Source organism: Sphaerodactylus townsendi, linkage group LG15, assembly GCF_021028975.2.
Source record: "Sphaerodactylus townsendi isolate TG3544 linkage group LG15, MPM_Stown_v2.3, whole genome shotgun sequence".
NCBI classification, from domain to species: Eukaryota; Metazoa; Chordata; class Lepidosauria; order Squamata; family Sphaerodactylidae; genus Sphaerodactylus; species Sphaerodactylus townsendi.
This window is the reverse complement of record NC_059439.1, coordinates 6589011-6605851: the sequence shown is the minus strand read 5'-3', so window position 1 is coordinate 6605851 and position 16841 is coordinate 6589011. Positions and strand designations below refer to the sequence as shown.

The following is a 16841-nucleotide window of genomic DNA, read 5'->3' as shown; positions in this document are numbered from 1 at the left end:
ACGGTGATAGCTTTGTTCAGGGAGGTAGGAGGGTGCTCTGGGCTCTCTACTCCCCTTCAGCTACTGATGTGAGTGTGTTCCCCCGTCAGACCAGAGGTGCCGTTTCAGATTTCAGGGTGGTAGGAAGGCAGCCATTTGGCACACGGAACCAGTGTGTGGGGCCGGACAGGAGGAGGCACATTATGGAGTCAGATCATACTGAGCACATGATGTAAATATTGGGTTTCGTTGACCATTACCACGTCCGGTGTGCTTGGGGATTGTAAACCCTGAGCTAGTTTTCAGCGCTCGCATACCCAGACATGTTGAGTCTATGAGAGCACAAAGGTGAGGTGTCGAGTGGGTGAAATAAATTAATACTGTGGTTAAAGTGGTGATTTGGCATGTCCAAAAAGTCACCCACAGATAATTTGATTATATCATCTCCGATATGATGCTTTGAACACGAGCTTTTAGCAGCCAGTCTTCACAGGTTTAGGTACTGTGAGATATACAGGCACCCCTTGTGAAAAGAGGGAGATTAAATATGGAAAACCAATACTGCACCTTCCCAGGTGCGCCTTGCTTGGTTTGATGACCTCCTCAACTGACCTCACGCTGAGCGAAGGAGGCTCTTCTCTTTCTTCTGCCATTTTTACTAGCAAAAGGTTACACTGAAGCTTTTTTGTATGTTCCAAACTTATTAACCAAGCCAGAATGTGAAATGTCTGCCTTACAAAGGAACACAAACAAGACTATTACAAATAAAGCCAAAATGTCACCCTGAATGCAACATGTCAAAAGTACAAAATCAGAAATAAGCCAAATGTCCAAAAAGGGGATGAATTCCACAGTGTTCCATGGTTGGCTTTTCCCACTTCATCAGCAGTTTAGTTGATCTCGCCCCTAAAACCAGTGTGGTGTAGTGGTTAAGAGCAGGTGCACTTTAAGGTGGAAAACCGGGTTTGATTCTTCACTCTGCCACTTGAGCTGTAGAGGCTTATCTGGTGAACCAGATAAGCTTGTGCACTCCAACACATGCCAGCTGGGTGACAGTTCTTCGGCAGTCTCTCAGTCCTACCTACCTCACAAGGTGTCTGTTGTGGGGGGGAAGGGAAAGGAGATTGTCAGTCCCCTTGTGTCTCCTCACAGGAGAGAAAGGGGGGATATAAATCCAAACTGTTCTTCTTCTCTTTTAAATCTTGGAGTCACTATCTCATCATTTGTCCATGCAATATTTAATATTCAGACTCTAGGATGTGACATCCTCATTTGGGCTTAAGTCATTCTGTGCTTTGAAGCATTTTTGGACTATTTGGACTTTTGGATTATTTCTGATTGCGCACTTTTGTTGTGTTGAATTACTAGTGACATTTTGGCTTGCAGTCTAGTTTGTGTTTATATGCTATAGTTTGTGCACTCTTTGTACTAAATCTGAATGTTCAGCAATTTGTGTCGCCTTCGTATAGTGTTGTTTCCATTTTTGTTGTCTTACGAAGGAAACTAGTTTCAAATGGATAAGATACAACGGTCCTGGCTTCCCCCAAGTTTGGAGTTAAGGAGCTGAGAATTCTGTTAGAGAACCCTATGAGTTTCCAATTTTAAAAAGTAGAGTACATTTAGAGGTTCATTCTTGATACAAGAGTGATTCGAGATGAATTTGGGGTCATTCTGAAAACCAGCAGAGAAGAGGCCTCCCCCTTGTAAAAAGCAATGAGAAAGTGGAGCCTTGAAAATCTTTGCCTTTTACAATGTCATCCTAAGCAAACCTTCTCAGAGATAAATCCTCCTGAGTTTAATAGGAGGATTTAAGAGGGAAGAGAATGGACATTTACTCTCAAGTCACTGTGCACAAGATCTCCCACAAATCTCCCTTCCCTCTTGCTTAGAAGGATGACAGCAATAGGGCATGCAAACTCCCTTGCTCGCAAGGTGACCTTCAAACACAGCCTGAACCAGGATTGCTTGGGTCTCTCCTACTCCCACCCCCCTTCCCCGACTTTTCTTCCATTGCAGCTGCTGTTAAACATTAAACTCTTTAATGGTCTTAACAACAGTGAACAAAAAAACCCTCCCATTTTCTCCCCCCACCCCAAGTAATGGAAGAATTTCCAGGTCGCCTTGCCACGCTCTGGGCTCCCAGAGATTCTTCTACTGCTACAGTCCTGGAAAGGGGAGGTGGCAAGGGCATAGGTAAGTGGGGGGGGGGGGTTTCCCGGGTTCAACATTACATGTCCGAAACTCCCCCCCCCCCCCAGTTTGCGGTTTTTTTATTTTTAGTGTTTTTTCCAGTTTTTGGCCTGTAGGGGATGTAGCTTTTAAAGTAGCTAGCAGCACCAAAATTTCAGCGATGTTTTGGGAGACTCTCCTTATGATACCACCCAAGTTAGGTGAGGTTTGGTTCAGGGGGTCCAAAGTTATGGACTCCCAAAGGGTGTGCCCCATCCCCCATTTTTTCCAATGGGAGCTAATAGAAGATGGGTCCATAACTCGGGGGAGGGCGGTATATAAAACTAATAAATAAATAAATAATATGTAATTCTACTAACATCTGCTGCTGAGACAGACTAGTCTGATACTCTAAGCCAGTGATGGTGATCCTTTTTGAGGCCAAGTGCCCAAGTTGCAACCCAAAACCCACTTATTTATCGCAAAGTGCCAACACAGCAATTTAACCTGAATACTGAGGTTTTAGTTTAGAAAAAACGGGTGGCTCCGAGGTGTGCGTTACTCGGGAGTAAGCTTGGTGGTAGTTGGTGGCTTTGCTTTGAAGCAACCGTGCAATGGGTGAATCATGACCCTAGGAGGGTTTACTCAGAAGCAAGCCCCATTGACAGCAACCGAGCTTACTCCCAGGTAAAGGATCATGCTTTAGTTCTTTGCATGAAAATCAGTGGGGTTTAACAGCGCTTAACAGGGTTACCTACACTGCTTCCCCAAAACTAGGTCTTAGGTTTAATGCTAATAATCGATCCCATAGGCCCAGGCCAGCCTAGATGTGTGGGGGAGGGGGGCAACTCTGCATGTGCCCACAGAGAGGGCTCTGAGTGCCATCTCTGGCACCCGTGCCATTGGTTCGCCACCACTGCTCTAAGCACTACATTGGCTCTCAACATCTTGTACACAAGGACTTTGCTTCCTTGTTCAATCTAGGGATACAAGGAAGAAGAATAGAACACGCGCAGCTTATTATTTTATGGCAGTTGTTTTGATGGCTGCTGTTTTATCATTTCATGGATTGGTGGAAAGGGCTGTCAAGCCACAGCCAATTTATGGTGACCCCTGGAGGGGTTTTCAAGGCAAGAGACATTCAGAGGTGGTTTGCCATGGTCTGCCTCTGTGGACTTCCTTGGTGGTCTCTATATTCAAGTACTCACCAACACTGACCCTGCTTTGCTTCCAAGAGCTGACGAGATCAGGCCAGCGTGGACCATCCAGGCCGAGGGTTGGTGTAGAGGTTAAGAGTTCATACTATTGTCCTATTTTTCTGAAATCTGCTCCATATGTTGTGGAACTGGAAAATGCATTTTTAAGTAAATAAATATAACCCAGGGAACCTTTCAACCTCTTTCTCCTTGGAACAAAGAGCAAAGGTAAAAATAGCATTATTTACAAGCAAGGCAACCTTTTCCTGTTACACACAGAGATGCAGCCACAGACTAAAACATGCCAAAGGGTAAGGAGCCAGCGTCCTGAAGGTGATCTAATAATCCTGAATACGCAATCCAGAACACCTCATCATGCTTCTTGCAACATTCCCAACAATCCCACACATTGTGATCCCCTGCCTAAAATAACAATGATGACTTATCTTGGGCAAACATAAACCCACCTTTAAGTACTTAAAAGTGTGAGGGGAAAAACAGATTGCAGCTAGTTGGCCAGTTGGCCAGAGCTAGAGGTACAATCAGCATTTTAAAATGGTCAGAATTCAAAACCCAAACAACATTGTTGAGAGTTCTTCACCCAAATCTGACTCACTAGAGATGTACATTCAGATCAAACCCCAAAATTAAAATACCCCAGATATGATAACAAGTCTAGATTTGGGGGGGGGGGGGGGGGGATTATGACAGTAACATTCAAGCCAGCACAGCATTGGACTAGGGTACCCAGGAAGCCTGCTGGGTAACCTTGGACAAGTCACACACACTCACTCTAACCTACCTCACAGGGCTATTGTGAGGGGACAATACAAGAAAAGAAGGCTCCTTCCAGGCCACCCAATTACTGGGGAGTAAGGGGGGATATAAATGAAGTAAATAAATCTCACTGCTATTTTGACTTTTTAAAGTTTAAGATGTCAGAAGTAGAGATGAGTGGTTCAGCAGAAAACAACTGACAAGTATGTATACCAGTCACCAAAGCCACACACAGATTTTGCCAAAGAAATCTGCACTGGTAGTTTTGTTTTTTCAGAGTGGGAAGAAGATCCACCACAGTAGAAAGCAAGAAAAGACTGCATTTAAAAAAAATTCTCCCTCTCTTCTGGACAATGGAACTCTACATGGAATCAAAACAAGCTACATGAAATCAAAACAAGTACATTGAGAAAAGGATAAGGCAGAACACCTCTCCCTAATATGCTGACTCTTCACAGTTCTTCATGAAAGGAATGTTTAAGTCTGGGGTTCCCCATGCACCCCATATGTGTGTCTTCTGATGGTACAATCCTCAGAGGACTACACCACATAAGGATGCCAGCCTACAGATGGGGTCTAGGGATCCCCTGAAACTGAAGCTCATTTCCAGACTACAGAGATCAGTTGCCCTGGAGAAAATGGATAATAAGGAGTGGAGACTCTATGAACCACTTGTGCCCCACTCAGGTCCCTGCCCTCCCCACACTCCATCCCTGGATCTCCAGGAGTTCCCCAACCTAGATCTGTGACCTAGGGGGGGCTTGGGGGGCTTGGGAGCCCTATCAGCACATGGGGTTCTTTAAATGTATAAACTAACCCCTAGCCTTTCCGCTGAGGACATGAAAAAATTGGCTCCTGATGAACATAATGACCAGGTCATGACAGGATAGCCCTCTTTCCCTGCATTTTGATCCTTAAATCCCCAGAAAATAATCTTTGCACATTTCCATACATAATTGCTCCCTGAATTACAGGCTGCAAATCTGGAAAGGGAGACGGGAGCATAGTATTGAAACAAAAGCTGCATTCCCACAGCCACAATTTCCAGATATTCTACAAAGACAGACGCATGTGAAGCGCTTGACGGTCCTCCACTCAATGTTACCAGGGAATGTACCACAACATCAAGTCTTTGGCTGTCTAGGAGTAGAGGTGGAGCGCTCAAGGGGACATGTGGGGTCACATGTCCCCAGGCGCATGCCAGCTGGTCACATGGGGGCAGAGAATTGCCCCCCCCCCACACACACACACACTCCTCCCCTCAGCCTGGCCCCGCCAGGCTGCTCCTTCAGGGCCGGGCCAAGGGGTGGCCTGCAGCAGACTCCCACCGGCTTAGGTAAGTGGAGCAGGGGGCACCCAGAGAAGGAGTTACCCTGGGCACCATCCCCCCTGCCTGTACTTTGTATACCAGGGAAGCTGAGGGTGTGGTTTCATTGAAAAGCACCTGCGTTTGTCTACAAAAGATTCCATGTTCAATTCTGGGTCTCTCCAGCAAAAGAAACTCAAAATCTTCCTCTTATTGATATCCTGCAGAGCTCTTGCCTGTCAGAACAAACAAGACTGATTTTAATGGCTCTGTGGCCTGATCCAGGGTTAAAACCGAATCATACGTTCATATGAGCTCTGCTTCGCCCTAACTTGGGTGGAGCAGCCAACCTGAACAGTTCAGGAAGGCTCCTACATTGCTAACATTTCTCAGAATGGGCCAAAAGAAGCTGTTTAGGAAAGCATTTTTATGAGGAATAACATTTTTATACAGCTTTTTCATCTATATCTGACAGCACTGTTGGTTTTTATTTTCTGAAATCCATTTTGGATCTTTACTACAAAGGCAAAATAAAGTCAGTTAGCTATTTCCAGGGCAGCTCCTTATGATCATGTCCCAGAACTGGGGTCAGAAGAAACTTCAAGTCTATTTGTTTCCTTATTTTTTCCCCACCTTTCTCCCCAAACCAGACTGCGTTGCTCCCCTCTCCTCCATTTCATCCTCACAACCATCACTCTGTGAAGCATTCAGGCTGACAGGATGCGACTGGCCCAAGGACACCCAGCACACTTCCATAGCGGAGTTGGGGTTCAAATTTCGGACTCCCAGATCCTTCTCTGGTACTCTAACCATTGCACAAACCACAGTCCTTCAGGGGCAGCACAAATTCATCCAAAACTGGCCAACCACCCTCCACTACATCTACTAATTCCCCACTTTCAACAATTACCACTTTCCCAGGTTCAGTTTGAACTTTTAAAGCTGTATATTGCTTGGCATCTGCATACCTGGAGGACCACCTACTCCTTTATGAGCATGCTGAAGGAGGAGGAAGAGGAAGAAGAGGAAGAAGAATCTGGATTTAAATCCCACTTTTCTCAACCATGAGGAGTCTCAAAACAGCTTCCAGCTCCTTCCCTTCCTCTCCCCACAACAAACACCCTTTGAGGTAGGTGGGGCTGACAGAGTTCTGAGAGAACTGTGGCTAGTCAAGGTCACCCAGCAGGCTTCATGTGAAGGCATGCAAAGGAATCAAACCCGGTTCTCCAGATTAGAGTCCATCACTCTTAACCACTACACCACGCTGACACTGCTTTAGGTTAGGTTTGCCAGCCTTCTGCCAGTGGCTCCCAACTCCCACCGCCACCACTGTGGTCAGCAAGAAGAATTTGTTTAAAAATTAAATCCCTGTCAGTGATAGTGTGACATCACTTCTGTGGAAAACCTGGAAGTGGTGCCAGTCTTCTCTAGTAATCACTAGAAACTCCATGATTTCACTGGCCAGCATGATGTCACTTCCCCGAAAGTGGAACCATGCTATCACCAACAGCACCCCCACATGTGCCTGCCTCTTTCCTAGGTCTCCAACTGGTGGCTAGGCCAAGCCTGGCTACCCTACTTTGGATACTCCTGCCTTCTGAGATTCAGTGGGAGACAACCCAGGAGAGGGTCTTTTCAGTCCACCAGAAGTCTAGAACTCTCTCCCCAGGAAGACTCATCTGTCTCCTTCTATTGTTGTCTTCCTCCAGCGGGTGAAGACTTTTTGGTGTAGTCTGGCATTCCCTCAGTTATCCATTCTTCCAGCTCTATATTCTAACTGTGGTTTTTATGTTTTTGTATGTGTACTTTAGCTCTGGTTTTTTTAATTATATGTTTTAATGATTTCTAAGGTGTGTTTTTTAAATACTTATTTTACCTGTTAGCTACTTTGGCAGCCCTGATGAGGTCAGAAGGGTGAGGGATACATGTTGTAAATAAAATAAATACTAGTGTTGTTGAACTTCAAGGGTTGACTCCTGTAGCACCAATTACAAAGTCTGTTGACCCATCCTGGGCTATTCCAGACTCCTCAGTTGTACTGGGTTGGCTAGGAAGCCAAGTCCTTGCAGACCAACTGACTTTTAAAGGATGACCAGATTCATACTTTTGAAGGCTGACGGACACTTTGTAGTTTTAGGCTCCTTTGCAATATTGCCAGGATGAAAACTTCAGGGTAAGAAGAAAGAATCAAGAATCACACAATTTTCTGCAAAATTGATCCTATCAGGACCCAGTCCTTGACCTATAAAAAATCCCTCTGCAAAGTCTCAGAGTCTGAGCACTTGATACTTGGCTATTCTGTCCGTCCTTCTGTCCCCATAAGAGAGTCTGTTGAGGGACGATAATGATGTACAGATGTTTGTGTGAACTTTCCAGATGTTCCTTTTGCTGTTAATTAGGCTCAATTAAACATCTGCGAGGGATCCTGTCCCTATTCCAGTTTCTTGCAAAAGCAAGATCAAGAAAAACAAAACAATTTGGACCAAAAGCAGCAGAAGCAAAAAAATTAGTATCCTTCACCTGTAAATACTCTAGGCCTAGAACAGGCTGGCATAACTGACAACATATCAGATTGTTTCGTTTAGGGCAAGTTCTCTGTCCAAGGCAGGGGTCTGCAACCTGTGGCTCTCCAGATGTTCAGGGACTATAATTCCCATCAGCCCCTGCCAGCATGGCCAATTGGTCATGCTGGCAGGGGCTGATGGGAATTGTAGTCCATGAACATCTAGAGAGCCACAGGTTGCAGACCCCTGGTCCAAGGCAAATCCCAGTGGTGCTGGCAGAGGCGCTGGGACCAGCAGTGTGGAAGTAGGCAACAGGCATGATTTGTTCCCATCATAGAGTTGGCAAGTCCCCCTCCCGGCCACCTGCAAGGGGAAGGGGTAAGGCTACCTGCTCCAAGCTGGGAAACCCCGGAGATTTGAGGGTGGAGCCTGGGAGGACAGGGAACTCATTGGGGTACAAAGCTATAGAGTCCATCCTCCAAAGCAGCCATTTTTGCTAGGGGAGCTGGTCTCTGTAGTTTGGACTTTAGCTGTAATTTCTAGGTCCCTCCTGGAGGTTGGCATCCCTATCCCATCACCACATCCTACACATGCAGCTGCCAGTCAGGAAAGGTGAATGGTGGAGGCCCCACCTGTCACTCAGGAGCTCAATGTGTTCCCTACACGTCCAAGCCAAGAGGAATCCACATTTCTGCCCTCCCATGACGGTTTGCAAGCCCATCATCTCCAGGAAAAGTGTGGGATTCACATGCAGAAGAACCCTGGCATGTGCAGATAAACACACCAGGTAGCAGCTGATGTGAAATACTTTGACCAAGATCCTGAACAGCCTCTGCCAGTTAGGAGTACAGATATCCCTTCACATAATTGGGCTTTGGGGCACAGCGCCCCCCGTAATCTGGAAATCGAAGTAAAAAATGTTGGCCCTCCCATCATACCAGAGAAAAAGTCTGATTTTTTTCTTTTACTTTAACTTTTAAAAAAGGAATTGTGTATATTTATGGTATTAAAAGATAACATACATTGATATTATACAATACTATATGTATATTGCATGCATTTTTGAGTTTCTAAACTTTTCCTGTGTTGTCTGCTGGCCTTCACATGTCTTCTGCAGCTTCCGCAAAACTCCCCCCAAATTCCCAAATCCCCATCAAAAGTCACGATGGGGAAGGGATAGCTGAATCAATTTTGATAGACCGGGGGTCGGACTCAGCCCAAAGGAGCGTCACGTGTGAGCTGAAGGGCTTGCCTTTGGTGAAAAGGATTGGCCTTCTCCTTGTACAGTTTCATAAGAAGAGGAAAAGAACCCACAATATTCCATTAGAGAGGACAAGTACTTTTTGAGGCGGGAGGCTGAAGACAAAAGATACAAAATTGTATGGAGACACAATGCAAAAGTCAGAGATGGACAGAAAGGGGATCTCGGCCAAGTTATGGATGATTAACTAATTTCCACTCCACCAGCAAGATCAAAATAATTTAACACAGAGCCACATTGCCTGAGCTGCTGACAAGGGCTCTTAACTCTACATCAACCACTGAATGTCCCCCATCAAGAATCAAGTAAAAATCAACAAAGAAAAACAGGAATTGGACAAAGCGACTTCAGTATCCTGGGTTCAAATCCCCATTCATGCCATGCAAGATCGCGGTGTGACCTCGGGCCAGTAACTCTCTCAGTCCAACCTACCTCACAGGGTTGTTGCAAGAATAAACTGAAGGAGAAGAAATTAATGTAAACTACTTTGGATTCTCAGTGGGGAGAAAGATGGGGTACGAACAAATAAAATATAATAAACAAACAGTTACACAGCTCAGACCCACACGCCTAATGGCCATCAACCCGCTTCTTGGGTTTCATTTCTATTTGTTCTGTGTCCACCTTTTTTAAGGGCCTGGGAGAAGAAACTGCAAGGCTGCAGTTTCATCCTCAAGGTGGGTTGAGCAGAATAAACACCTGTCCCCTCCTGGTTGTCAGAGCCCATTGCAAGCAGGAAGATGGGGCTGTCTAAAATTCAGAATTGCCTATTCACACCCCCACCAATGCTCCCTATTTCTAATATGTGTAGAGGTGGGGGCAAATGGCCTCTACCTTAAGAAATTCCCCAGTGTGAAACTTTGCTAACAAAACAGGTTGGTGGGTTGCTCTACCCAAGAATTCAGCAAACCGCTGGACCACCCATCCCACCCAAAATCCAGAATTGCCTATTCGCACCCCCACCAATGCCCCCCATTTGTAGATTTTTGTAGGGGTGGGGGCATATCGCCCCTACCTTAAGAGATCCCCCCCAGTGTGAAATTTTGCCAACGAAACAGGTCGGTGAGTTCTGCTCAAGAATTCAGCAAACCGCCGGGCCGCCCATCCCACCCCGCGTCCCAGGCCTCGCTACTTCGCCCACGCAATCCATAAGAGACGATCTCCTTTTAACCCGGAGTTATTGGTCCGACTCCGGAGTAGCCACCAACCCACTCCGGAACCCACTCCGCAAGGGCGGGGTCGCCCACCGCACGACGATCCGGCAGCAGAGCCGCCCGGGAGAGGAGAGGGGGAGAAGGCGGCGAGCCCGCTGCTTCCCACTCCGGGGTAGCTACCACGCCCCAAGCCCACCCGCTTGACAACTCCGGGGTAGCGAGCGGAGCGCGCGGCTTCCTTCCGAGGGCAAAGCGATCCGGCACGGCAATGGCCCACCGCCGAAATCCAACCCCGCAAGAGTTTCGCCGTCGCGATATCTGGGTCGGGGGTGTCTCCCCCACCCCCCAAATCCCGAGACGCAGCACGAACGCCCGGGGTAGGTTTTCTAAAGGCAGGAAGCCCCGCAAAAGTTGGGCCAAAGTTGAGCCAAAGTTTCTCTCCGGCTCTTGGCCAGGTCCTCCCGCCCCGTTTCCCAAAGGAGTCCCGGGCCCAGCTGTGCCCCCCGCCCCATCCCAGCAGCCCTTACCTTCTGTATTGCCAACGACCGGCCGCAGCGAAGCCCAGAGGAGCCCCATGCAAAACCAGGAGGGGCTGAGAAGGGGCCCCATCGCGTCTCATGGCAAAGCCTCCAGGGAGAGGGAGCAAAAGGGGGCGAGGAGCAGCTCCCCGGCAGCCTCCCCAGCGCCCCCCGCGCCCAGCTGGGCTTGGCAACCCCACTTTCTTTCCCGAGCCCTTTTCCTCCGACTCAGAGCCAGGGCGCCACCTCCTTTCCGCACTCGCACCGGCTGCCGGGAACGCGCCCCGCGCGCCCCCGAGGAGTCCAAGTCCCTCGGGAGTGGCAAACCGGTTCTGCGCCGGAGCGGCCGGACGGCGCGCGTGGGAAGACACGATAAAAGTTTCTGGGCTCCCCCAAAAGTTTTCCTTGCGGACGTTCCCCTTCTTCGCCGGTCAGTCTTATTTGGAGAGGCTTCCCTTCGCAGGCTTTGAAGAAAGGAAAGGAAATAATTTTTTTATTAATTTTCTCAAAGATAGCTTAAAATCAGAAAAGAAAATATAGAAAGAGAAAAAACGAAAACACAGTTACCTATAAACTATGTATAGGTAACAATCATATACATAAATATGTGTGTGTGTGTGTGTGTGTGTATCTGTGTGTATGTGTGTTCTAACACATGGAATCTTAGAATTACAAGACTGATATCATTCAGAGAGAACCTTATATCGTTTTAAAATTCATTACCTTTTAACCTTTACTTAAACATACATATACTTCACATACCAATAGGTAACATACATATACATAAATATGTGTGTGTATGTTCTAACACATTGAATCTTAGAATTACAAGACTAATATTCAGAGAGAACCTTATATCGTTTTAAAATTTGTTACCTTTTATCCTTTCGTTTCAAAACAACAGTAAGTATCTAGTAAGAAAGCAACTAATTTTTACTCTTGGTTCAAATTTCATTTCAGTTAGAAGCATTGGTTCTTGAATGACTAAAGAACAACAAATAACATCCAGGATTTTTTCAAAAATCTGTGGAGGAAAAGTAAAAAGCTGGGGGGGGGGGGAAGGGAAGTTGTTAAAAATAAAGAAAGGACGAAGGGAAAGATGAAGATAACTATGGCCCTAAAGAAGAATGAGTCTTTATTTAGGGCTTTGAAATCTTCTAATCTGAGTTCTTTTTGGAAGATAATTGCAAAGACCAGCCCTTTCAGTCTTTTCAGATCTTGGCTTCCACGTGGAAAAATTATTTCATCCAGCTCTTTGCTGTTTCCTGTCCTATAAACCTAAAGAAGAGTCTATCTAGGAAACTAAGAAAAGAGAAAAATGAAATATTAAATGGAACTATCACACCATTTGATCTGACAGAAGTTTTGCAGAAAACTCAGTCGGGGAAGATGCCCAGTCCAGATGGTTTTACAGCAAAGTTCTATAAAACCTTTAAAGAGAACATGACACCATATTTGCTGCAAACAGGGAAAAGTATTTTAATAAAAGGAGAAATATCCAAAACATGGAGAACAGATAAATTACTTTTGATAGCTTAAAAGGCAGATGATTTCAGTGACTAACATGGATATATTATCAAAGGCTTTCGCGGCCGGAATCACTAAGGTGCTGTGGGTTTTCCGAGCTGTATGGTCTTGTTCCAGTAGCATTTTCTCCCAACGTTTCGCATGAAGATCCTCTGAAGATGCCAGCCACAGATGCAGGCGAAACGTCAGGAGAAAATGCTACTGGAACACAGCCATACAGCCCAGAAACCCCACAATACCCCAGTGATTCCGTCCGCGAAAGCCTTCGCCAATAATAATAATTATTATTATTATTATTGTTGTTGTTGTTGTTGTTGAATTTTTACCCTGCCTTGTACAGAGGTCTCTAAGCAGCTCACAATAAAATCAAAATAATAACACATAAAATATCAGGGCTAATCTCTGCACAATAATATTAGCAATGAAATTCATACTTGGTGTTGAGATCCCACGTTAAAGTGTTAAACGACATTTATAATCATTATCGTCTGGCCAGCTGAAATGTGTCAGACTAGGATCTGGAAAGCCCCATTTCAGATTCCCACTCTACCACAGACAGTCGCTCTCACAACGTAACCTACCTCACAGGATAGTTGTGAAGGTAAAATGGGGAAGGAGAGAAGGGTAGAAAGGAGAAAGGGTGTGTGAAAGGAAGTGTGTAGATTGGGTAAGTAAAATTAAATCACAGTTTTTAAAACACCCACTAAGGTTGGTGAGGAAATATTTTTATCCCCATTCTGCAGATCTGTTGAGGAGCTGACTGAGGCTCTAAGGCTGTCTAGTGACTTCATGGGAGAAGCCAGATGTGAAGCTGGACTTCTTGGCGCTCCGCCTGTGCATTGCCTGGGTATGATGTAATCATCCAACTGAAAATACCTCCCAGCATTTTTCAGGGGTGCCTTTCTCACTCAAGAGGATCAAGGCCGAAATTGCAACTGTCATGCGGCAGCCGTACTGGGGCATTTCACACTCTTAGGCCAAACCAGGAATTAAAAAAACAAAACACTTTTGTTATGAACACACATTTGGCAATAAAATAAGTTTGCGTAAAGGAGGAAGAGAATGAAGCATGTGAACCTGAAGTAGGCTAGGTGAAAAGGAAATGTTTGATATAAAAGAAAAACAATTATGCAGGGCTAGAATGTCTGTAGGGATCGGGTTATGAGTAACCAACAAAAGCATCCAAAGGGGGTTATACCAATTTGGTAAAGCATGAAGGAACAAAAATCAAAGGCACAAAAATAATTGGTGCAAATTCTAGGAGTGGTTAAAATTAAAAAGGATGGGCAAGATTGCTACTATTTTCTCATGCAGTTCCCACTCATTTCAGTGGGGCTGGTCATTGTGAACTCAGCCTTTATCATTAGGAAAAACTGCTGGGATTACCTTTATGCAGGCCAAGTGTGCCTCTGAACAGGATCTGGTGATCTCAATGGATGCATCCTTAGGGGGCAGAGCACTGGTCTCCAACCCAGTACTTAAAATGCAGTGGTGCCTGCTGACGATGGTCCAATCCAGGTAGATCCTCAAGGGACTAAGAGGAGGCTTGGTCCCTCAGACAGTTCCCACTCACAATTCCATCATGAAAACTATCAAATTGTATTCATTGCCATTAATTCAAACGGTCATCCCCCATAGTCCTCTAAGCAACTGAGGATACCTGAGCCAGTTCTATAACATAAGAGTTTAAGGAGATACTGAAGGCTAAATCCATGGCCACATTTAGGGGGCCATATCTCTCCAGTGTTGGCCCATCCCCCCTGGCTTCCAATCTGTTTTCAGAATTTGAGGTTCTGGTTTTGACCTTTAAAGCCCTATGTGGCAGAGGTGTCTAACTCTGGTCTTCATATGTTCATGGCCTACAATTCCCATCTGCCCCTGATGCTATGTGGTTTAGGATCACCTACTCCCTTATGAACCCGCCCGACCACTTTAGTCACCTTAGGGGGCCTACTTCCTGTGCCTTTGCCTTCTGATATAAGGCAGGTGGCAACCTGGAAGAAGACCTTCTTGGTCATGGCACCAAAGCTCTGGAACTCTCCCCAAGAGTCTGTCCCCTTCTGTCCCTGTCATCCACCAGAGGGTGAAGACTTTGGTTTTGTTTTGAATTCCTCCAGTGATCCCTCCCTCCTAACCAGAGTAGTGTAGTGATTAATCAGCAGTGGGCTCTAATCTGGAGAACCAGGTTTGAGTCCCCACTCCTCCACGTCAGCAATGGTATGACGAAAGCAAGCCTGGGAGAGCCAATGCTTGTTTCAATAAAGACCTGGGTCCTTTTCTTCAATAACTCCAACCAGCTGAGTTCTCAACGATTTATTGTAAAAGTTCAAAACAAAGAAATAAAACTTAAATGCAATTACTCAGCTGAATTCAGTCTTATTTGGAAGTTCTTTGTCCCCATTCCGGGAACCCATAGTCCAGAGATCCTTCTCTGACCACGTCTCAAGATGGAATCCAAAAACCTTTGTTTTCCCCCTCTCAGGAAAACTCTGTTCAGGCCACGAGGTAATTTAGGCCTTTGAAGTTGCATCCCGGCACCTCTGCATCAGGTTTCCTGTCCTCCCTCCAGGAGATCAAAAGGCAAAGATGCTTTTCATAGTCATATGTGACTTCCCTTTGTGATAGCATCATTCCATGACAAATGGACTCCTATCTGGTGAACCAGGTTTGTTACCCCACTACTCCACATGAAGCCTACTGGGTGATCTTGGGCTAGTCACTGTTCACTCTGAACTCTCTCAGCAGTGGTGGGATTCAAATAATTCAACAACTGGTTTCAGTGGTAGGATTCAAATAGTTTAACAACTTCTTGTTTACAAGCACCATTTTAACAACCGGCTCTGCCGAAGTGCTGCGAACCGGCTGAATCCCACCACTGTCTCCCAGCCCCACTTACCTCAAAAGGTATCTGTTTTGTAGGGAGAGGAAGGGGCGGAGCTTGTAAGCTGCTTTGAGACTCCTTACAGTTGAGAAAAGCTGGGTATCAATCCAAACTCCTCCTCTTCCTCCTTCAGTGTTTCAACTGCTGTTTTGATGTCTTGTATTTATTTTGACTCTGTTTTTCATTGCTTTAATGGTGTATATTTGGGGAGAGCATTTTAATGGTTTTAAAATGTGCTTTTTATCATGTCTTTCATCATGAGCCAGCCGGGTTGCCTTTGTGAGGGCAGAAAGGCAGAATATAAGGATTTGTATCCTGATAAATAACTATCCAACAGATTAAAAGTTTTATTTAATAACTAGGAAATCAGAATCATTGCTCATTCAAACACCAAGGAAGATATTAAATCTGGCCAGTAGGGCAGCTTTCTTTGACACAGTGGGCAGCCTTGTGCGTCATTCTCCTTCAGCTCTAAACTTAACATTAGCCAACAAATAAATAAGGATGATTAGCCCCATCCCAGCTGTTTCCCAAAGAAAACTCCCACCTGGGGAGCTGAATTGTTGAACGTTGGAGTCTCGTTCCTCATGGAGGAAAAGTTGCCAGGAGTGGCCAGAGGCTGACCTCTCACTTGATGGCTTGTGCCAAGCAACACCATAGAAGGCAACTGAGGAAAGGCAGTCAGGAAACTTCATGCAAACTGGAGTACAACAGCGGTCGTTAGCATTTGAACTGAAGAATCGAGGAAAGGACAGACTTCAGTCTCCAAAGCTTAGCAGGTGAAAAGGCTGGGAAGGATACAAGTCAGAATCTAAATGTCAATGCACATCTGCTCAGCACACATCTGCTCAGATCTGAGGCAGACTTGGGAACCATAGTTTAGGCCTGACCTGTCAAAAGCAGCGTAAGCACAGTTGAAGAATCGCTAGACTAGATCGTTCTGTGTACGAGTAGCTCTCTTCTAAGCCCTTGCCAACAAAGATTGGCTGAACCCATCTGAGAGCGTGGCAAAGTCTCCATTGTTTTACAAGTCACAGCTTCGACTGAAATAAGCAACATGTAGCAGACTTGGCTGCCTGTGTGATTTGGGCTCAATGGCTGGATTGGTGTTGCTTTCTGTCAGTTACGAAAGGCCAGGGGGTGGAAAGAGAGCCTTGGCAGAGGGGGCTGTTGGCTTGAGAGACTGAACCCTGGGGAGGAAATTCTTGGAACGTGAAGGGCGGGCTGGAGAATGGGCCCTTTCATGACTGTTGTCAAACCCTGCAGGCAGCCAGAAAAGGGGAGGGGGAGCCTCACTGTTCTTAACGTCCTTTTCTCTCCTTCTGTGCCTGTTTTTTTTCATGCCCTGCAGCTGTTTGCAAAGGGTCGGTTTATTGCTCACCATCAGCATAACTTCCTACCTGAAAGAGACAAAAATACCAACCCTGGCAACCTCCTTAATGTTGGGAATCCTGATGCTTACAAAGACCTATCCATGTGGGTAGGAAGCCAGGGGACCCCACAAGAGAATTCTCGGAGGCAGGAATCACAGAAGAGAATTCTTGCATGCAATTTCTCCTTGTTCTGGGA

At 45.9% G+C, this 16841-nt stretch overlaps 1 protein-coding gene across 1 annotated transcript in view; it reads right to left on the bottom strand.

Moving 5' to 3' along the window:
• The window catches only part of ERBB2 (erb-b2 receptor tyrosine kinase 2), a 65186-nt gene extending 54061 nt beyond the window's left edge, over positions 1-11125 (bottom strand). Inside the window, exon 1 of the mRNA XM_048517322.1 lies at positions 10874-11125. Coding sequence (XP_048373279.1) covers positions 10874-10955 — 82 coding nt within the window. The 5' untranslated portion in view covers positions 10956-11125. The remainder of the gene's footprint in view (positions 1-10873) is intronic.
• Between the last annotated feature and the right edge of the window lie 5716 nt (positions 11126-16841).